Source organism: Empidonax traillii, unplaced genomic scaffold (genome assembly GCF_003031625.1).
Source record: "Empidonax traillii isolate 1590-97213 ecotype Southwest subspecies unplaced genomic scaffold, ASM303162v1 scaffold154:size1206225, whole genome shotgun sequence".
In the NCBI taxonomy this organism is placed as follows: Eukaryota; Metazoa; Chordata; class Aves; order Passeriformes; family Tyrannidae; genus Empidonax; species Empidonax traillii.
Window position 1 is genome coordinate 104,043 of NW_020955347.1, and position 20,137 is coordinate 124,179.

Below are 20,137 nucleotides of genomic sequence, written 5' to 3' on the forward strand. Positions count from 1 at the left end.
TGGATGGCCTTACAGGGCTAAGCGAGCTCCATCTGCCCGGGTTTGAAAATAGATTTGTCCTTCTCCTAGGATGACTGCCCGAAGACTAGTGAGCTCATCCTGCCCATGAATACATTTGACCCTTCAGTTTCGACCTGTCTCAAATTAGAGCCCCTCTCAAATCTCCGTTCGCGAAGCCTAGCCATGATGATGAAATGTATAACAAAGAGTGAGGCAATTTCTCATTACAATTAAAACACAAATTATTAGGAATTAAATTTACAATAACCCATAGATTCATTCTTCAAAGGAAACAGAAAGGAAAGCACTCAGAAGAGCTTCTATTGTGGAGGAGAATCAGTCCCCCACAATCAGTCACAGCTTTCCATATAATTCTCTGACCTTGCTAACTAGTCAAACTCACCTTGCCAGTACACCAAATCAGGATGGGAAACAACCCAGGCCTTCAATACACGTCTAAACTTTGCATGACCTTCTGGTGATGACAGCAATTCATCATACTGATGGCAACGAGGAATATCAACTTCAATCTGCACCAAAGCCAACATATAATACAAAGAGAAATGGGGATAAGTGGGGTAGTACTACAGCAATCTTCCAATACTAGAGGTGGAAGTCAGCCAAAGAATGTAGGTCAGACCACCATCATAAACACAATCTGCTTCCTCCATCACTCTCAAAACCAAAACTGACAGGGGACCTAACAGCCCTGTCAAAGTTTAAAAACAGGTTTTTTTTTTTCCTTTTGCTGCATTCGTATTTTTAAAAGAGTGCTAACCCTTGAAAAAGGCAGAAAGTAGATTACAGTTTTTTACTTCTGGCCTCATTTCAGGTGGTAATATCATTTTGCTCTTAAAAGTAATCAAATGAGAGTTCTCAGTGCTGTAACCAATGTGATGGAAAATAGTCCTTAACCCAGCTGAAAGGAACAGCTGTTGCTCCTTATGTTTTGGTGGTTTTTTTTTTTTTTTTTTTTTTTTTTTTTTTTTTTTTTTTTTTTTTTTTTTTTTTTTTTTTTTTTTTTTTTTTTTTTTTTTCCTGTCTGGTAAGGGAATATTTAAAAACATTCACTTCTTGGAGAACCAAACTGCTTAAAACCCCATTTCTGTGAAGCACAACTCACAGGATCTCAGGGTACTCAGTACTATCAGTACACTACTATACTACCTGTACCTTTGTACAAGGTCCAACAGGCACAACAAGCATTCAAAAAACCCAGGAATTTTAACAATATATCATTAGTATTGTTCACTACACTTGGCTGCTGCTACAGAAGCAGTGATTATGAAGTAAAAGAGGATTTCACTTTCCACATGTTCTAACATAAGCTGAGCTAAAGTTCTGGTCCTTATCTGTTTTGTAAGATTCTTGCTCCAGCACAAATAAGGCTAGAGGGCAAGGGGAACCCTTTTAATATTATCAACCAAATTTTCTGTAATAGGTAAATTTCCATGGGTGGAAATGATCTTCAAGTGACAATATTTAGTAACGCCAAAAGTCTTACTTGTCTGTCTGTAGGAATCGGTGTGTCTTTATCAATGGCATCATATTTTGCTTGTATGGCACCCTAAATGTGGAAGAAGAATATTTGAATTTAAAAATCCCTTACTAACAAAAGGTATATGACAATGTACATGCTGATATGCAAAAGTTGATTATTTTTATTATGTACTTTTTTTTCCTGAAAAAATTTCCTGAAGTACAAGAAAGTCTGACATTAAATTTTAACAAAACCCTCGCTGTTCTGTTCTAATTCAGGACATATAGATTTTTCTGTGACCTCCCCAGTACAATCTTCAGTGATTTTCAGTTGTTTATGCACAAACCTATGTACTTGATACAGTTTCCCATTTTCAAGTCAAGAGATGAGCTCAATTTAAATTCAGTGCTTACCTCAGCCACTGGCAAGTGACTTTCAGCATAACCTCTGTAAAAGGCACTGAATCCAGCTGCTTGTTAATTGATATTGACAGTATACATTACTCTAGCAGCTTGTCCTCACATAAATCCCAGGACAGGCACGCCAACAAGTCCAATTTAATGTTATGGGATAGGGAAACACTACCCATATTGTACAGATGGCAAGGTGCTGAAGCATGAGAAGTGACTCATCTCTCAGGACTCAGGCTACAACCCTGACCAGCAGGTTTTCTTTACCTTTACACCTTTTTCTTTCTTATATTATATATCACTCAGAAGATCATATCCTGAGCTAAATATCCTGAATAACCTGGGATGTGTTATCTGTAAGAATATCCTTGCTACATGCTACAGATTGCAAGCAAGGTAGATGCAAAAGCTATGTAGTCAAGGAACTCTGTGAGGAGCCTTCATTTCTAGGATATTCCTTACTAGTCCTTCGTCTGAAAGGGTTGAATTTGATTTATTTATTCTCCAGTATTTCTCAGAAATTAACTGATTGGTAGATGGGTAATACATTTGCTATGTTTCATCCTGTTTTGTCCAACTACTGCTGACGGGAGCAGAAGGATTGTAACTGCATTTGTTAAAAATATTAGAAATAAAACCAAACCCCCTGTTAACTACCAAAAGTATTTAAACAATCTAACAGAATTTGGCTGTAAGGGTATTATTTTTCCATCTCATAATCAAAATTAAAAGGTAGTCAAGTTTACATCCATTCTCTATATATCAAATAACATTAGAAGCAAGAAGCAAGTTTGTCTGCACATTTTCTTTATTCACACAATTTTATGACTCATTTTGTTTAAAATTCCTGTAACTCTACCTGCCAAATCTGTAAATTCATTCCAACTTCCCTGTCAATCCCATTCCTATCCCACTCCACCCCCAGTTAGTATTTGAACTGCTGCAAATGCCCTCCCATTACCCTTACCTCAACACCCAACAGGGCAGCCCAGGTTATACCTCTCAGAAGAGGAGGAATGTCAACCCTGGCTTCTTTCCAAATTTGGTTTTTCTTATACGGGTAAGCCTACAAAGAGAAGAGATTAATTGCAAAAATGTTACCATGTAACTGAAAGAATTCCAATCCCAATCCTGGGACAGTCTTGACCCACAAGGACAAATACTGTCAGCCTGAACAGAGAATACAAGTTTTACAGAAAGTAAATTTAATTCCTAACTGGAAGGCCTGGGTGAAGGACTACTGTTTGATGTTAAAATATCCACTCTTTCTCATAAATGCTTTAACGTGCTTTGGTATATACTGGATATATCCACTAATCCAAATTTTTATTAAAAGTTTTTTATTTTTGTGCTATGCACCCATCTTGGTTTTATTTAAAATTTCTAGGTTATATTTGATAATGTGCATCAGCTCTCTCATTCTTAAGCAAGAATCCGTCTCTCAGCATACATATAAATTAGGAACTGCTATTTCTTTCCCCAATATAAACCTCATATTTGTAGCGTGGCACTGCTATGGAACCTTATTGCTTGGAAATGTGGAAATGTTACAGGCATATTTATATCTATAACAACTTAGTCTGTTATGAAATAAAAGGATGTAAAATTATTTTCATCAGTAAGTAACCAGTATTAGCAGTAGCTCTATTTTCATATGCATACTTTAAAATCTACTTCTATATTCATAACTACTGAAAAGACCTATTTCTTCTATTTTTGTATCTGACATTCTTATACTTTTGTAGGGTTTTCTTCCCCTTTCCCACTGTGGTCTCTTGTATCACTGCTTCCTTTTTCAACTACTTGGTCCCTTAAAAATCTTCCAATTAACAGGCCAAATCTAATTATCCAGCATCAGAAAGATTCCATACCTTCAACAGCCTGTCAAACAGGACAATTCTATTAAGCTGGTACTCTGTGTCCCTCTCCCGGATGATCAGAGGAAGACTGGCAGCTGCAGAGAGCTCGTTGCTACTGTTTGAATGAGGTAAAGTTGACTGGCTGGAAAGAAAGAGCTAGGATAGTAGTAGTGAAGAGTATGAAATGCAAAAGTCACTGAAAAAAAAATATATCATCTATGATGCATTTCTGAGTCAGAAACAAGTATAAATGGATAATTTTGAATATTCAGCATAAACAGTTGATTTCCAGAACAGAGAAACAGGCCAAGATCCTCAGTTTGGTATCAGGGCCCTAAGTGCAAAATGTTTACCAGCCCTCAACTTTTAGAGCCAAACAAGACATGTTAGTTTTGATTTTGGGAGACAATTGTGTCTTCCTGTGCAGTCTGCCACTCAAATAAAACTAATAACTCAAAATACAGTTCCTTACAGATGTACAAATTTACACACTTACTCATCTTCAAGCAGTGGATAAAATGCTTCTCCACCAACATCTTTCAGTCTCTGAAATGAAGAAGAAAAAGAATTCATTATTAGAATGCTGCTCAGAATCCAAGTGGAAATCTTAGTGGAATACAAAAACTATTAATTAGTAACTCATTTGCCAAACTTAGTAGTTTGCCTTGAGACCTATGTATTAGCTCAGTCCTCCATCAGCAAAGAAGCATACAGAGAGCCTTTAACACTAAAAACCTTTACTAACACAGGTCTTTTGAGTTGATGGAATTTCTCCTGCCTGAAGATAACTCATCCATATACCTATTCCCACACACAAAAATGGCTTTAATGATCATGGATCAACAGACTAACAGTATTACATAGTTCTTTTTCTTTTCCTCATCTTTCTTCCTGGACTTCCTATCCAAGTAGCTGCAAAGCAACTGCACAACTTGGTTTTATGTTTCTAATCAGTTCAAGAGTTGTGCAAACTTGAGTTCCTTTTAGGAAATACAGACACTCTCAGCAAAGGTGATAGACAAACGTGCCTGGATTTTTTACTGGAGTTTTCAGACATCTTATGGTGCATCATGATTAATGTTTAATACCGTGCTCCCTGCAGTGCTCTGTTTTGCATCCTTAACTTGAAGGCATACTGCACAGCCTGTTCCTCCTGGGACTGACAGAACAGTTCATTCTCAGTTCATTCAGGACTGCTCCTCTTTTGATTATAAGCATCATGCTCTGCTCTATGGAAGGTGTTTGAAGAACTGCCTAAGTTAAAAAATTTATTTCAGCTAATAGTGCAAGGTTCAGGCTTGCATTGTCTCCAAAATAAAACTTCAGTATATACTTATTTTCTGCTGTATTTATAGAAGTAGACAGCAATATCCAAAATTTCAGATTAAAAAGTTTAAAAAAAGCTTTAAAAAGCTGCCCTTTCATAAGAACAACAGTAGGAGCTGCAGTGTACATTAAGTTTATAATAATTATTACATATTGTTAACCTCCCTCCTGCAATGCAAACTCTGTCAACCAAGCAAAGAAAGTATCCCAATTCTCTGGTCTGTCGTCTTGCATTTGTGTGCAAAGTTTCACTGAAAAAACACATTTACACAGTATTTGACACATTGCCCCCAGATTATGGTGGCAGAGAACGAGACTTCAGGGGTTGCATTCCTTTCTGCATTAAGTCCTGTAGTTACACAGAAAGGGCATTTTTTTTAAACTGTGACAGAACTGCATTTGGTATTACAGCATAAATTCCTGATTCTAGAGCAATAAACATGTGGAAAGACGTGAACAATTAAAACATTTCAGTGATATACGGAGTAAGTCTTGTAACTGATCATTGCATCAAGCAAAGTCATGAGTTATCATATGTTGATGTTTTCCCCTGAAGAAGGAAGAAAACTGCATGACAGCATTTCTGCAAAATGCTTTGAAGAGATCTTTTGAACTAGCTGTTTCACAGCTATATATTCCAAAGATTAGTAATTAACTACTGGAAATCTGGTATCCAACTTAAAGTATAGAGCTTTTCAAGGAGTTGAAAGTGAAGCGAGTTGATCTTTTGGATAATGTGAGCCATCTACAGACAGCAATAAAAGCACACAAGAAGACACTCACTATCCAGTCACTTTAGCAATTGTGGAGAGTATCAGGTACTACACAACTATTTGCACTACACCAGAACAAAGAAGGTAACAAAAAAAAGAAAGGGAGGGACGCAGGAAAAGGATGGAGGGACAAAAGACAAATCAAATCTTAAGTAAGTTTTCGCAGACAAAGCAACTTACTAGCATAAATCAGAATCGGACTCAGATGCTAAGAAATGTTCTCTTGGAATTAGTAACACTTCTGTTTATAGAAACAGCAGCAGGACCTCCTGTTTCATTTAAACAAATGTTTCTGCAGTGAGGTTGTAAGAAAAAGTGTACAATATTACTCTTACATTTTGGAGCTGGCATAGAGACAAAGTCACAGTTGTGTCATCTAGGAGGGAACTTCTATCTCGTCCTTGCCCAAAGCTCTCACCATCTTCTAATAAAAAGCTTCAAAAAGAAGAAAAAAAAATTAGGTCATTTTATAACACAGGACTTGAGCTCAGAAAAAAATTTCTTACATCAAGCAGTTTCCTCTTTAAAACAAAGTATTAGCTCTTAGAAGTATAGTGTATTGACTCTGCACGGCATGAAATCTGCTATCAAGGGAATGTACAGTCACCTTAAATTATTCAGACAGCTTTTATTGTAAAGAGGCACATTTCAGGTTTTCTATAACTTTAGTTTGCACACAAAGGAAGAGTAATGAGATATGGGATTTATACTCCCTTTTATTCCTTGATGTGTCACCGACCAGAACTGCCATTTAATGTGAAAAGCAAAAATAAAATATTATCATATGAAAGCCATTTTCCATCATGAAAAAAAACCTAAGCAAAAGTCTGATCCAGACCTTTTCTGTTGAAGTCCGCCTAAAGATACAAATGAATCTGAGTCAGAACATACACAAATTTTCTATTTTATGATATTTTTAAAGCAGAGCACATGAAACTGATTTTCAGAAATTCAGCTAGCATTACCAGTATCACTTACAAGATGGAGTTAAGATTGCATTTTTTTAAATTAACACCTCATCTTCAAGCCTTTCACCCTAATGATGAAAAATGTTTGTCCCTCATAATTCAAAAGCACCTGTGTTTACCTATGGGCAAAGAAATATGCAATTCCTTTAAATCTCACACTAATTTTGACATCAAAATATCACTTAAAACCTAGTTCCACACTTTTTTTCTCTTAAAGATATTACATTTTGGCTGTACACATACTTCATGCATAAGCTCTAAAATAGTAAATTGATATATGTCAGCATATAATTATATTTGTTAAAATCAGATAATAAGATCAAAATATGAATTACTAGAAAAAATTGCAACATGTGTAGCAGCAAGATAGAAGTAGTAATGACTAAAAAGCTTTTACAGACTTATGAATCATACAACTAAGCATTTTTTTTAAAATTAATCAGCTGATCTGTTGAAAAATTGGATTAACCATTCAGCACTGCTGCTCTACGAGAGGGAATTCAGCATGTGAGAATTTGCTGCACAACATATATTAAATTAAATTACAATTTCAAATATGCTATTGCAGCAGAGTGAGAAATTATTACTAAAACTTAATGTGACTGGAAAGTGCACAAAATGTAGGGACTTCCAGTTCAGTATTTTGCACTTTCCCTGTATCTTTTCAAATTTTCAAAAAACAATAGAAAGATCGGGTAGATGACAGATAAAAGGCATTCAGATAATGCCTTAAATTGGGTAAGAAGGGAAGTAAAAAATTCCTGCTATTCAAGAACGCCATTTTCAATGTTTTGCACACATACAGGTTTAAAACTAAATATGTTCTCTCAAAATTACTAGCCTTCTCCATCCATCCATCCATCCTCCTTTTCCTTAAAGTGCTTCTCTATCCTTACTTGGGAAGTGTGCAGATAGGTGGCTTTGATCGAATGATTTCCTTGTTGACAAGTTCTTTCTCCAAGTCTCCTCCAGCCAAACACCAGAGATAATAAACCTCTTCAATTGATCTTTCTGCTAGGTAATCATTATCTTCATCTATTGGGAGAAATGACATAAAAAGAAATTACAGCCTTTTAGGCAGTTTGTATTTCTTCTTACAACTCTAAACACATACTGTTGAAAAAAATATTTGCTTGAAAGGTCTTTAGTTTAATGGGAAATTTGAGGGAAAGTGATCTTCCCTTTGCAAGTGCCATTTAGGAAATTAGGAAAGAAGTAAAAAAAGCACAAATATTTCTAGTTTGCCTTGAAAAACTCAGATAAATACATCGAAGTGTGGACTTTTTCTTTCTGTGTGTTTTTAAACAAAACAAACCACTGTTTTGTATACAACACAGCACTAAGAGTTAAAATAAGAAACAAGTGATTCATACTGAATAGTTATAATCTCTCTTCCCTTCCCCTACCATACTCATTGTAATGAGGTATAAAATATTTGTCTCCAAAAACCCTATAATGAGACTCTCTAAACATTTCCAAGTTCATAAGAAAAAGTTAATGGGACTTGAGAGTGGTAACACTTTGAACATGTTATAGTTCAAAACTTGGTAGTATAATCTTTCAGCTTAGAAAGTGACCTCTTTCACAAGGATTTTGTTTTCCAAACAAACTTCAAAAAAATCATCTGATGCTATGATCCAAGAGAATCCAATTATCAACTCACCATAGAATTTAGTGGAAAAGAATTACCTTGTATATACACATCCAAATTCTAAAGGCAAAAGATGATACTGCTATTGCAACCTGAATACTAATGTTAAATATTTATTCCCTGAAGTTGAAGCACAAAATTAAGACATCCTCCTTTGACTTGCATACGTTCCTCAAAACGTGTCTGCTAATATCTCTGTCCATTAAACAACTTATTTCATTAATGTAGTGTTGTAACATTTAACAGTTTCTCTGAATAAACTTTTGGAGAGCAAATGCAATAACATTTTATTTTCCTTCCCCCTTCTATGACATTTACCCAACCACCTGCTTTTACCTTTACATAATTGACTTATGTCTTCAGGAAGCGTTAAATTAGCACACCTTGGAGAAGATGAGAACAGACCAGCAGGTTTGTGGAAGGGAGGATATAGTGAGGATACCTCACTGAACAAACTGTCATGCAGCAACTCTTCTGGAGTTGGCCTTGAATGAAGAAAAGAGAATAAAATACTTACAGCAAAGTGCTTCCAAAAATGTTATATTTCAACAATGTGAGAAATATCCTCAGTAACAAATACTAGCAAGTTATTTTAAGTTATACTGGATTTCAGAAATCTTAATAGCAGAACTGTCCATTAATGTTTTTCAATTCATGAAGCAAAACAAACCATGCAGTCTGTTTACAGCTCAAATTCAGATCCCACCTTCACTTAATGTAATTATGAACTATTTTATTAATTCCTCTTTAGTTGCTCAAAGTAGAGATATGAAAAATACAAATGCAAAGCCTTGATTAAAGAACAAAAACATACTTCCATTTTCAGACGAAGTTGTAGTGGACTGACATAACGAAAAACTTCTTTGAAAGGAGAGATCTGAAGAAAGCAACTCTAATTCTGGCAACAACAAAGCTATGGTAACCATCATCAGCTTCCAGACATGGAATCAGAAAAAGCTGTGAACTTAGAACTACAAATGCCTGAACACTTTTCCTTCAAAACTGTCAGATTCAATCTCAAGATTTAATTTCTGTGTCCCCTCCCTAATTCTTTCCCTTTAAACACTGAAAAGCAAGAAAACTGAGAATTTCTTATATGTAGCCCAAACGTCAATATTTAAAAAAAGATTCTGCAACAGTTCTTCTAATTTCAGAATAACCCACATGGTTTACTATGCCCTTGGACTGAATACCTGCCTCTTAGAAGGCTGGAACGTAAGGCATTTCTTCAGGAGAGCTACGACATTTTCAGAAAGGTCCTGAAACATAAGAAAAATGTGGAAGAGGTCTGTTTATTACTGTCTTAATTTAGCAAGCCACTTGGCTCATGCTTAACCTTTAACATACAGGTTATTCCAATGAGAGCAATAAAATCTCACACTTCCACATATGAGGTTAGGTGTGTAAGACTGAAATGGTGGGTAAGCAATTATTCTCACCTCCCAGTACCCCATTTGATTTGGGGAAAAAAACTGAAAAATCTGCAGTGTATGCATCTTTTTACCTTTTTTTAAAAAATTTTTTAAAATTTAGATATTCTGTACCCAGTTTGAAGCTTTCTTCTGCTACTAGTCAGATAGTTAAATAGTGTCTCAAAATATGCAGACACAAAAATTTAGTGCTTATTTTTGTGGGTGAGAAGTTGAACTGTATAAATCTACACTATCAGTATGCATAAAGCAGATCAGATAGAAAACTAAATTTCTGGAAGAAAAATACTTACTCACCAACACTATAAAGAAAATGTATAACTTTTTAAACTACCCAGAGAGCATTAACATTTACCGAGATTGACAGTTACTCCAGGGAAGAATATTACCAGTACTGGCTATTGAAAGGATCTTAGATAATAGTTTAGACTTCAAAATTTTTCATCATATTGCAATACAATAAGTGACCAAAAAAGTTAAAAAAATAAACATGTGAAATATTATGCAACAATAGTAAAGTATTCTAGGTAAGACAGCATGAAAGAGTAGGTTCACAAACCTTAATAATATCAAGACAACCATGTTCTTCAGCCAATACAGTTACAATATCATCTACGCAGCCTTTGAAAAACAAATAGAACAACAAAAAGTTACAAATTATGAAAAAAGTGATACAAATTAAATATGATATCAGGTAAACCTCCATCCAATAAAAAACACTTGATACGGACTTTTCATTAACATTGCCACACCACTCAAAAGTGAACTGTCAAAATCAAAACCGAAAATTATCATCATCTATGTAGACAGAAAACTGAAGCCTAAGGAAAGTTAAGTAGCACTTCTAAGCTAACAGTGAAAATCTTTTTGCAGGCTTAGTAGCTCCAGATTGTCAGTCTCTGTCAAATAAATTAAAATAGTCTTTTCACTTATAAATGAAAAAAAAAAAAAAACCACTTAAAGGTACCTGTATATAGAATCTTGAAGTAATTTTTCATTTTCTTTCTACTTGCAGATAACACTAGCAGTATTTTAGCACTTGCTTTCATCACATTATTGAGTAAATAATTCCCAGGACATGAATGTTTTGCAGTGGATAAAGATTACCCCCAACTTGCATTCAAGTTGAAGGGGATGGAAATGCTTCAGGAAGCTTTGTCAACAAAGGCCCAAAACAGGCAGAATTTCAGCACGTAAGCACTAACTGCTGAAGGAAAAAGATGTTTCTCTTGCCTGTAATTCACTTTAACACCATTACTATTTGCTCTAGATAATAACTTACTGTTAAAGCTTCAAATTGCAAATTCGTGCCCTTCCACTCCCCATGGTTTATACATAAACCCCACTAGAAATCAAGTTTTACACCACACAAAAATAGTCCCAGTTCTGGACTTATTTGCATTAAGCAAGAATTCCACATCTACAGTAATGTTTTATAGTTTGCAAGCGAAGCCAGAAACAAGTCCAGATTCAGAAAAACACTTCTCAGCTCTCTTTTTTTTCTCCTGTTTTCCTATTTGAGTCCTGCTTCTCCCTACCTGGCAGTTACTACACAAGCACTGCTAGTGCAGGGACAGCTTTCTTCAATATCATACAATTCCTAACCTATTCCAGAAACCTCCTGCAATGTAACAAATAATCATGAAAATGGCCACCATTCTTGAGCCTTTTTGTTTAAACAGTTTGCCCCTATGTTAACATACAGCTCTTCCAAAGTTATTTTCCTGGCACCCACCTCTGTACTTTCCCTAGAAAAGCAACCATGCTTCATATGTCTATTTAACTCTGAAGATGAAAGATGACAAAGGTAAAGTGCTTTAGGTCTGAGCATCACAAGCTGATTAGTCTGTAAAACTCTGATTGTAGTTTGGAAATTTGAAAAATTCATTTTGTGCTACTTACCTAACGTAAGTATAAATTTCAATCTTTCTGCTATCTCCAAACTCTGAAATAATTTTCTCCCCTAAACAAATAACAAAGTCAAATCAACAGCTGAATACTGTTACATGAAAATATTTAGATAACACTGTATCCCATCTATACAAAGACAGTAAAATAAGCTTCTACATGCGAATTTTAGATGTATAAAAAGTATCTGTAAGAATAGAAAATGCTATTTACTCCACTATAGCAGAAATACTTTCATGCCATCAGAAAGAAAAAATGTAACACTGATAGTGTCTCATAAGTGGAATAGCCTTGCAGTTTTGTGGCTCCCCAGGCAGCTGTCCTTCATGGTTAACACACACACTCATGCCAGCATCCTACACACCAATATGCATCCTACTACTAGAACAACTACCAATATTGTCCAGGCAGGAATGTTAACATATTCTGATATTTGTGCTTGGGCGACGGGCAAAGTGTCATTAACCCCATACTCAATAGCAAACAAGTCAATGAAATTATTCCCAAAGAGTTAAAAATCTAGAGAATTATCGTCTTACATACCATGCAAAGCTCAAATAATATTATACCAAGAGACCACAGATCTGACTTAGGGCCGGAAGGCAGAGGTTTCTCACACAGAGTATGATCACTGGGTTTGACTATTCCCTGGGCAATTACTTCAGGCGCCAGATATGATGGGTACCTAGAAAGATGCACCAACATTAAGCAATATCCTGTCTGTCCAAAAAGTGTGACTTTCCTTTACGTAATCAGAACAAGTTTGCATTTTGAGAAACTAGAATACAAAGCAGACTGTTCTATTTTCCTCAGCCAAAATCTACACTGCGTTACAGCAAAGTTTCACTCCAATTGCAAAATACATAGTGTTTACTACATAAAAGGTCAAATCTCAATCACCAGCTCAGTCTTTTTGTGAGAGGAAATAGCAGCTTTGAAAGATGTCTACATATCTCAGAGAACACGCACATTGAGTTTCAGTATTAGTGCATTAAGTTAGTCTATCTACGACTCGTATTTGGGGGTGGTGGTAGCATTCTTCATCAATAGTGTTCCCACCAAATAACATTTGAACTTGCAAAAAAAGGACCAACAGGTGTTGAGGACATATTCCACCTGCTAGATACCCTCTAGACAATTTTAAATTATACTACAAATTTTTTTTTTCTGTCAACAATTCATTACAATACTTAAAAAAAATTTTAAATTATGTTTCGAAAGGAAACATCACTGCTTCTTTTGGTCACGTCTTTAAGAATCAGCTCAGTATTTCAATTGCAAACAACATGGTACCTCAAAAAAACAAGAAGTGGCAAAAAACCCACTGCAGTAAAGCATGCCATTTTGGCCAGATGGTAGGATCACTTGAAAATAAATCACAAAATGATAAATGAGACAAAAAAAGCTACAGTGGCGTGCAATAATGAAGCATTGATTGCGCATTTTCCTAAAATTGAAATTAGGAATCCAGCTCACAGGGAACTACTAGCATTTGAAGGCAAATCCAGGCAGCAAGGACTGACAACAGATAGTTACAGCAAGATGCTTGAATGGTACCCATTACATGTTTTTCACTCATTTCACCTCTTAAATGCTATTATCAGAAGCTTCTGTGTAAGGGGTGTATGCAACAGATACACATTAGAATAACAAACTATAACCTGTGCATACAGCGCATTTTTACAGATGATTGCTCAAAACAAATATATTTCCTGAAAAAATACAACTCTGCTATATTTTTATTGTGTAACTACATCCTTACCCTATGGGAAAATCAACATCAACACCTTGAGCTGTCATATGATAGAGTCCAAATTTAGCCAACTTCACGTGTCCCTGAAAAGGAAAAAATAAATTATCAAGAGCAGCAGAATCTGACATTGGAAGAATCTGCATTTTAGTTAAAAGCAAAAAAAGATCAAAAATAATTTCAAGTTGCATTAGCTGTCAGAGAACAGATTTCCAGAAAAAGTCACTGTCTTATATTTCTGCATCATCTATTATACAAAAGTTCACTGTAAGTTAAAAAGGTCCTTATTTCTAATGCTTGTACTTCCCAAGAGAATTAAGCAATCACTTTGTTTGGAACACACAAGAATATCAGACCTTCCTAAGTTATAGTACATCTTCAGTAAATCAAAAGGGCTTAAATTTTCTACAGAACACTTTTCGTGTTTGTAAATGGTTTAAAATCCTGTTTGACTCCTAGAACTCCCTAAACATGACATTATTCCCTCACTTCTTCCATTTACCCAGCCTTGCTTGTCTAGTCCTTCCATCAACTCATTACTACCTTGCTCTCCCTACCTCTATCAACTCCTATTTAAAAAAAAATCTTTTTCATGTGCTTCCTTTTATTTGTGGAGGCAGAAAGTTATGTGAAAATAACAAAAAACAGACATAGAAGTTAAACTGAGGTCTTATTTTTTGCTGGATTTTGAATTACACTCAGCCAGCCTCCAGATGGTACAACACAGAAGGCTATTCAAAGGGCAGGGCAGAGCTTAGAAGTTTATGGTCTCACGGCCCTCTTTTGTTCTTTTATTGATTTTAGGAATAGCTTAAAATCACTGAGTATTTTTGCATGTCAGAGCATTATTATGATTTTCATTTGTTTACAAGCATATAAAAAAATACATGTTCCTTATTTCCTTTGTCCTCTCTTCTCTTTCTGCCTTCAAGGGGAGGATCTAGGTATTTTGTCTAAAGGGGAAGGAGAGAGGGGTTATGAAGACAGGTTAAGCTCTTTAGCTGGCAGTGCAGATGAAGCAGCTGCTCTGACTACAACAGTAGCTAATAATTTCTCTGAACTCTTACAAGCAGAACCAGTATTCTACACTGCCAACTCAACATTCTAACCAATTGAGAGATACTTAAGTTTGAATAATTTAACATGAACAAAGAAATATGTTAACATCTTAAAAGTCAAGTATCATCACCATGAAATATTACTAACATCTAAAAAGCCATAAGAAGTATTTTCCTACTAAAACAGCCAGGAAGGTCTCGTAACTAATTACAGTGATGACGAGTACACTTAAGTTACTACTTTCAGAAGAAAAAGGGGAAAAGAAATGTGGCTTGGGACAAAGGACAATGTGAAAATAGAAAAATAAGTTCTGAAATACATTTGAAATTTCAGAAATAGAGGAAAAGTGTAGTTTAAAAACAAACAAAACCAACACCTTTTCAGATACACAGGTTTTATTCCCTTCCATCAGTAGAAATGTGACTGCCCAGTCTCCATATGCAACATAGAATGCTACTCGTTATCAGCAAACAAACCCATCGATTTATTCCTGTAGTTGTACCTTTCGATCCAAAAGAATGTTGCAAGGTGAGAGTGCTCGGTGGACCATTCCATGTTTATTCATATATTGCAAACCTTGCAAAACCTCATATGCTATGCATAAGATCCTTGAAGAACTGAAAAAAGGCACAAAACCAACAACATGTTAAAGTGAACGTTCCCCTTTTTCATCTGTGAAAATGTAGCTTTCCACAGCTATTCCAAAAACAAGTGAGCCATTTACAATTCCAGAACAGTTTAAGGTATGAATATGGTAGGATATGTTCAGTGCCATACGTAACTCCTCAAAATCTAGGTTTTTGACTCATCCTGAACTGGTACTTAAGAACAGCAGAAAATTACAATAAAGTAGAAAATACTCTCTGTAATAGAAACTATGCTTCAATACATCATCCAATGAAGGAAACAAAAAAAAAAAAATCTCAACCCTTTATTTTTTTTTTTATTTGTTCATCTTAAGTTTGCTACTGATAAGTTCAGCTGAACAGAAGGTTTTGAAACTCAGATGTTAACTGGAGCTTATTTAGAAAATAGAGGCCTGCCTAGATCATACCTATAGCTCTCAGTCATCTCAAAATCTGAAGTAAGAAACTAAAGAAAGGGAAGAAAACTTCATTTTTAGCACGTACTGTTTTACAACTTTGGAAGTATCAACCTTACCATCTTTAAAAAGAAATAATGAGTTTTACCAGCCAGAACATTTTGACATAACTGTGTATTTTACCAAAAGTTATTATCTACTGTAAGAACTGACAGCCTTAAACAGGAGTTTCTGTGAACAAGCGAACAGAAATTTGTACAGACACCATGAGTAACAGGCTTCCCAAGTGCATCCAAAATAAGAACAAAAGCCACAGATCTCATGTCACCCAGAGAGATTCCATTTAATTTTTCACTCTCCTCATTCTGCCCACTCTTCCTCACACCTTTCAGGTCTGTTTGGAAACTTTTTGCCTGAAGGCACCAGTTTATAAAATGTCCAAAAAGCAAAGCATATCTACTTATAAAGACATAGCTTTACATTCCGCTTTTTTTTATTTAATTGTTAATGAATAACATATAATAGCATTATGAAGGATGTCACCACCTTCTCTTATTAAAAATTTGTGCTACAGCAAGATGAGGAGGAACGATATAGACCACTTAGAGTGACAAGCCAACTAGCCAACTAAACGCCCAAATTAATTTCTTTATACAACTTCATTAGCTGCTATTCGTACCTGATGGAATGACATAACTTTGTTCCAAGAGAAAATACCTAGATTTTGACAAAAGCCACACTTGAGACTAGTGTTAACACAGAAGTATTAAAAAGAGACACAACTAAGTTACTCTACATGGAGCTATTCCCTAGATGCTAATCTTTTTCTTAGGAGAGCTCTGTACCAATTTACACTATATTTACTATATATAATATAGTGTTATACAATAATATAAGTATAATATAATACACTATGTTTATACTATACTAAGCTATATTTTAACACAGAGGGAATCTATTCTAACATCTGGCCACATTACTGAATCTTAAATCATAACATTTGAAAGTGATTCTCGATGTCTTAGTGATTTGACCAAAACCTCATGGCTAATAACCACAATAACAAAACAACACTCCACAACTATCTTGCTCCTCCTTCACTAGCACTTCTTCCTCATTCCTCCCACCTCCAAGTTAAATACTACACCACAGCATCAGACACCATTAGCTGTGTAGTTTTTTCTCCCAGTCACTTTTGGGCAGAGATAAAATCGTGGTTTAAAAAAAAAAAAAAAAAAAAAAAAAAAGAATTATCTTACAAGTTTTCAGTTTCCTTGTATGTTTTTTTCCTGTAATGCAAATATTAATGATAGTTGTTGCAAACAGAGTCCTCTCTCTCATTTTCTGCACAGCTTTGCAAAACAAGACATGAAAAATAAGTGATAAGAGTATTCATGTTTCCAGCAAGGAAACCATTGCATATAAAAAATTATTACATCATGAGATATTTTAGCCTAGAAAGTGTTTCTTTGTATTAAAAAAATAGAAGTAGATATAACGCCTTAAAAAAATAAAAGCAAATACAAAGTGCAATTAGGGGTCGTTTGCCTGAGGAGTGCAGTTTGCTCTGCTGGCGCCAGGGGGCCTCAGCCACCCATTTATTCTTCATCTTCTGCAATTCATACAAAACCAGAACATGGACAAATACGTGCAAATACTGCTTTGGGATTCTTTGCTCTTTAAGATAAACCCCTCAACGCCGTTACAACGATCAGGAACACATAAGTGATTATTATTTTTCACTGCATATAATTCTCAGTGCTCTTAAACTCTCGATGCCACCCTGCTGGGAAGAAGCGTTCAGCCAAGTTCCTCACCCTCGTCCTTCAGCACGCATACCACCTCCCAGGAGACAAGGAACTCTGTATAACAAGCTCTTCATAGTGCTGCACATTATGCAGTTCTTATTTACTGGGGAAAACACACTGTGGGGTTATTACACATGAGATTTTTCACTTAACTGCAAAGGGCCTGACAACTTCTTGCTGCTAATAAGCACAAGAGATCTCTCTCCTTTAAACTCCTCAAGGCCAAGGTCAGCAAATGTGCCCAGCATTGCTGCAGGTGAGTACCAAGGCGCTCTCCTTCCTTCAGTGGGCCTCAGGTACAGCCACTCTCAACACCTTGCAACACTGTCAAGCCTTGCAACAGCATTCCGCAGGTGCAGAAGGTGCACTCCTGAAGGTGATTTCAGGCTTCAGCTGAAGCTGATGTTTTAAAAACCCCAAAATGTAAACAGAAAAAGAAAACACAGTCCTAAATGAGGAGGACACATAAAATTCAGTGTTGATGGTGAGCTTTGAGCAGATTCAGAAACTTTTTCCCTCATTATCTGGAAGCCTGTTTTTCAAGTAACTAGTTAGACTTGAACTATGATAGATCTAGGGCAGTGGTTTAGCTCTCTGGAACTGCAGAGGTTTCATTACTCTCCTTTAATAGGAGGTGGAGGGAAAAGCCTAAAGCAAAAGCACTTGAAACAACACAGAAGAACAGGCGGATAAACGCAAGCATGGCAGATTTGACACCAACCATGTGACACCACTGACCTAACGGGGGCCATGACGACAGTTTTGTGGCATGAAATACCTTCATCTCACCAGCTGATGATCATGGTTGTGATTACATTATGGTGAAGGAAATCATTCCACTGTTCAAAGCAATACAGTAGGAGGTAGTAAGTAAAAGCATCTAAGTGTGAAATGTGCTGCAGTTTCCTAGCTCTCCTAACAAACTTGGTTTAAAGTTATTTTCCTCTCCACCAAGAGGAGCAAGAGAAGAAACAGGAGGTTCTCTGCAAAAGGAACACTTCACAGACAGAAAACAAGGCATGATCTTGCTACAACTACCAGCAAATGTTCAAGGAGCCAGTTTCATTTTAATCCTCAGTCTGGATACCAAAAAATCTACTCACATGTAGTCTACTTGGCTAGGCTTTTGAAAAGGGGTTATTTTCAAATGAAAAGACTGTACATTGATATAAAATTAAACTGCTTGGATTTAATCATTGCCTGGTTTGGAGAAGAGGAAACATCGCTATGAAAAGGGGGCCATTTTGCGATCCTTTGTACTAGAAATCAAGAATTAAAAGAATACAAGGATTAAAACCAATACCAGCTTTGCGGTTATAACTTGAATGTATAAAACCATTAAAAAGGAAGCACAAAGGATAACTGAATTCCTCCCTCAGAAATTCATCCTCTAAGTATGTGTGTGTGGGGGGGAATCTCTACAAGTCGATAAGAGCAAGTTCAGCCAACAGTACAAAACCCAGCATGGTTAGGAGTGGCATAAGCATGGCATTCATGGGTGGAGCGAGAAGGGAAGTCGACCAAAAAACCCACAAAAATGAGGATTGTTTTATTACCTCCAGAATTTCTCATACCAAAAGTTATACCAGACAAATGACTAATTTCCACAATGTAATAGTACACAGGTGGCTGCACTGTGCCTTTACAAAAGCCATCAACTTTTCCACTTAGCAGTCAGTCTGATTTCCAGTCTGTTGAATTCTTACTGTTAAGGACACAAAGTCATTTTCTGGAAGTTTACTTCAGGAATAATAAACCTAACCTGTCAGGAAACAGATGTTTTAGCAGAGTTTCAACCTCTTGTGGTTCTCCAAACCCACTGATGAAATAATCTGATTGCTATACGACACTGTTGTCACTTCTTGGATTCAGACAGGGCAGGATGAGGGGGGAAGGAAAGATTCTTCTCAGTGCACCAACTACATTCTTTCATCTGACTGAGAACAGCTTCTGGGTCAGGGTGAAAGGGAGGAGTATTAGAAGGGAAAAGTATTGGAAGAAGTTGGCATACCAAGAGCCTTACCTTTCTCAAAAGGATCAGATACTAACAGAGAAATTAGGAAAGAGGAATTTATCAGGAATCAAGTAAAGACAATAAACTCTGAAATTAATCAGAGGACTGGAGAGCTAACAGTGAGCATATTCACCCAGTAGTGACTGAGCAGTACCTTGAAAAAACAATCGAGAGAATTGCCCACACCATAGGTCAACGTAAACACCATATCAAACAAAAAGGTTGGAAACATTCACAAATAAAAAAACTTTATGACAGAAAGGTGGCATGCTGAATTCTTGTTAAAATAACCCCAACAATATTACCTATGTTTTATTCAGTTTGAGTGGTTACTTATTAACTTATTTCTGATTAATGGGAATGATAATGCAGCTGTTTGTAGAAGCAGGAAGCTGGACTCCAAGATAGGATGTTCTAGGAACAAACAACTTTCTGCAACTAATTATTTCCATTTTAGACAAAATTACTGGTCTTCCAAATCCTAGAAATGGTCATACTAGCTCAGACAAAAAACTATGAGACCATTATCCTTTAAAAAAAAAAAAAAAGTAGGCAGATGTCTAGGAGAGGGAACACAGAAAAAGCATATATTAAATGTTCCTTGATATTTTCAGGCTTCCAAACTCTTTAATTCAAGCTTGCTTCTGGATGAAAAAAGT

The 20,137-nt window shown here is 35.9% G+C and overlaps 1 protein-coding gene across 2 annotated transcripts in view; it reads right to left on the reverse strand.

The window, feature by feature from the left end:
- The window catches only part of TBCK (TBC1 domain containing kinase), a 91,964-nt gene that overhangs the window by 55,099 nt on the left and 16,728 nt on the right, over positions 1–20,137 (reverse strand). For both annotated transcript variants that reach the window (XM_027884735.1, XM_027884734.1), the window contains exons 3-16: positions 15,117–15,231; positions 13,568–13,641; positions 12,349–12,490; positions 11,800–11,860; positions 10,457–10,518; positions 9,665–9,726; positions 8,804–8,952; positions 7,713–7,851; positions 6,184–6,283; positions 4,246–4,295; positions 3,762–3,891; positions 2,858–2,956; positions 1,505–1,567; positions 404–530 (exon numbers count right to left, since the gene is read on the reverse strand). In XM_027884735.1, the coding sequence (XP_027740536.1) occupies positions 404–530; positions 1,505–1,567; positions 2,858–2,956; positions 3,762–3,891; positions 4,246–4,295; positions 6,184–6,283; positions 7,713–7,851; positions 8,804–8,952; positions 9,665–9,726; positions 10,457–10,518; positions 11,800–11,860; positions 12,349–12,490; positions 13,568–13,641; positions 15,117–15,231 (1,373 nt within the window). The remainder of the gene's footprint in view (positions 1–403; positions 531–1,504; positions 1,568–2,857; positions 2,957–3,761; positions 3,892–4,245; positions 4,296–6,183; positions 6,284–7,712; positions 7,852–8,803; positions 8,953–9,664; positions 9,727–10,456; positions 10,519–11,799; positions 11,861–12,348; positions 12,491–13,567; positions 13,642–15,116; positions 15,232–20,137) is intronic.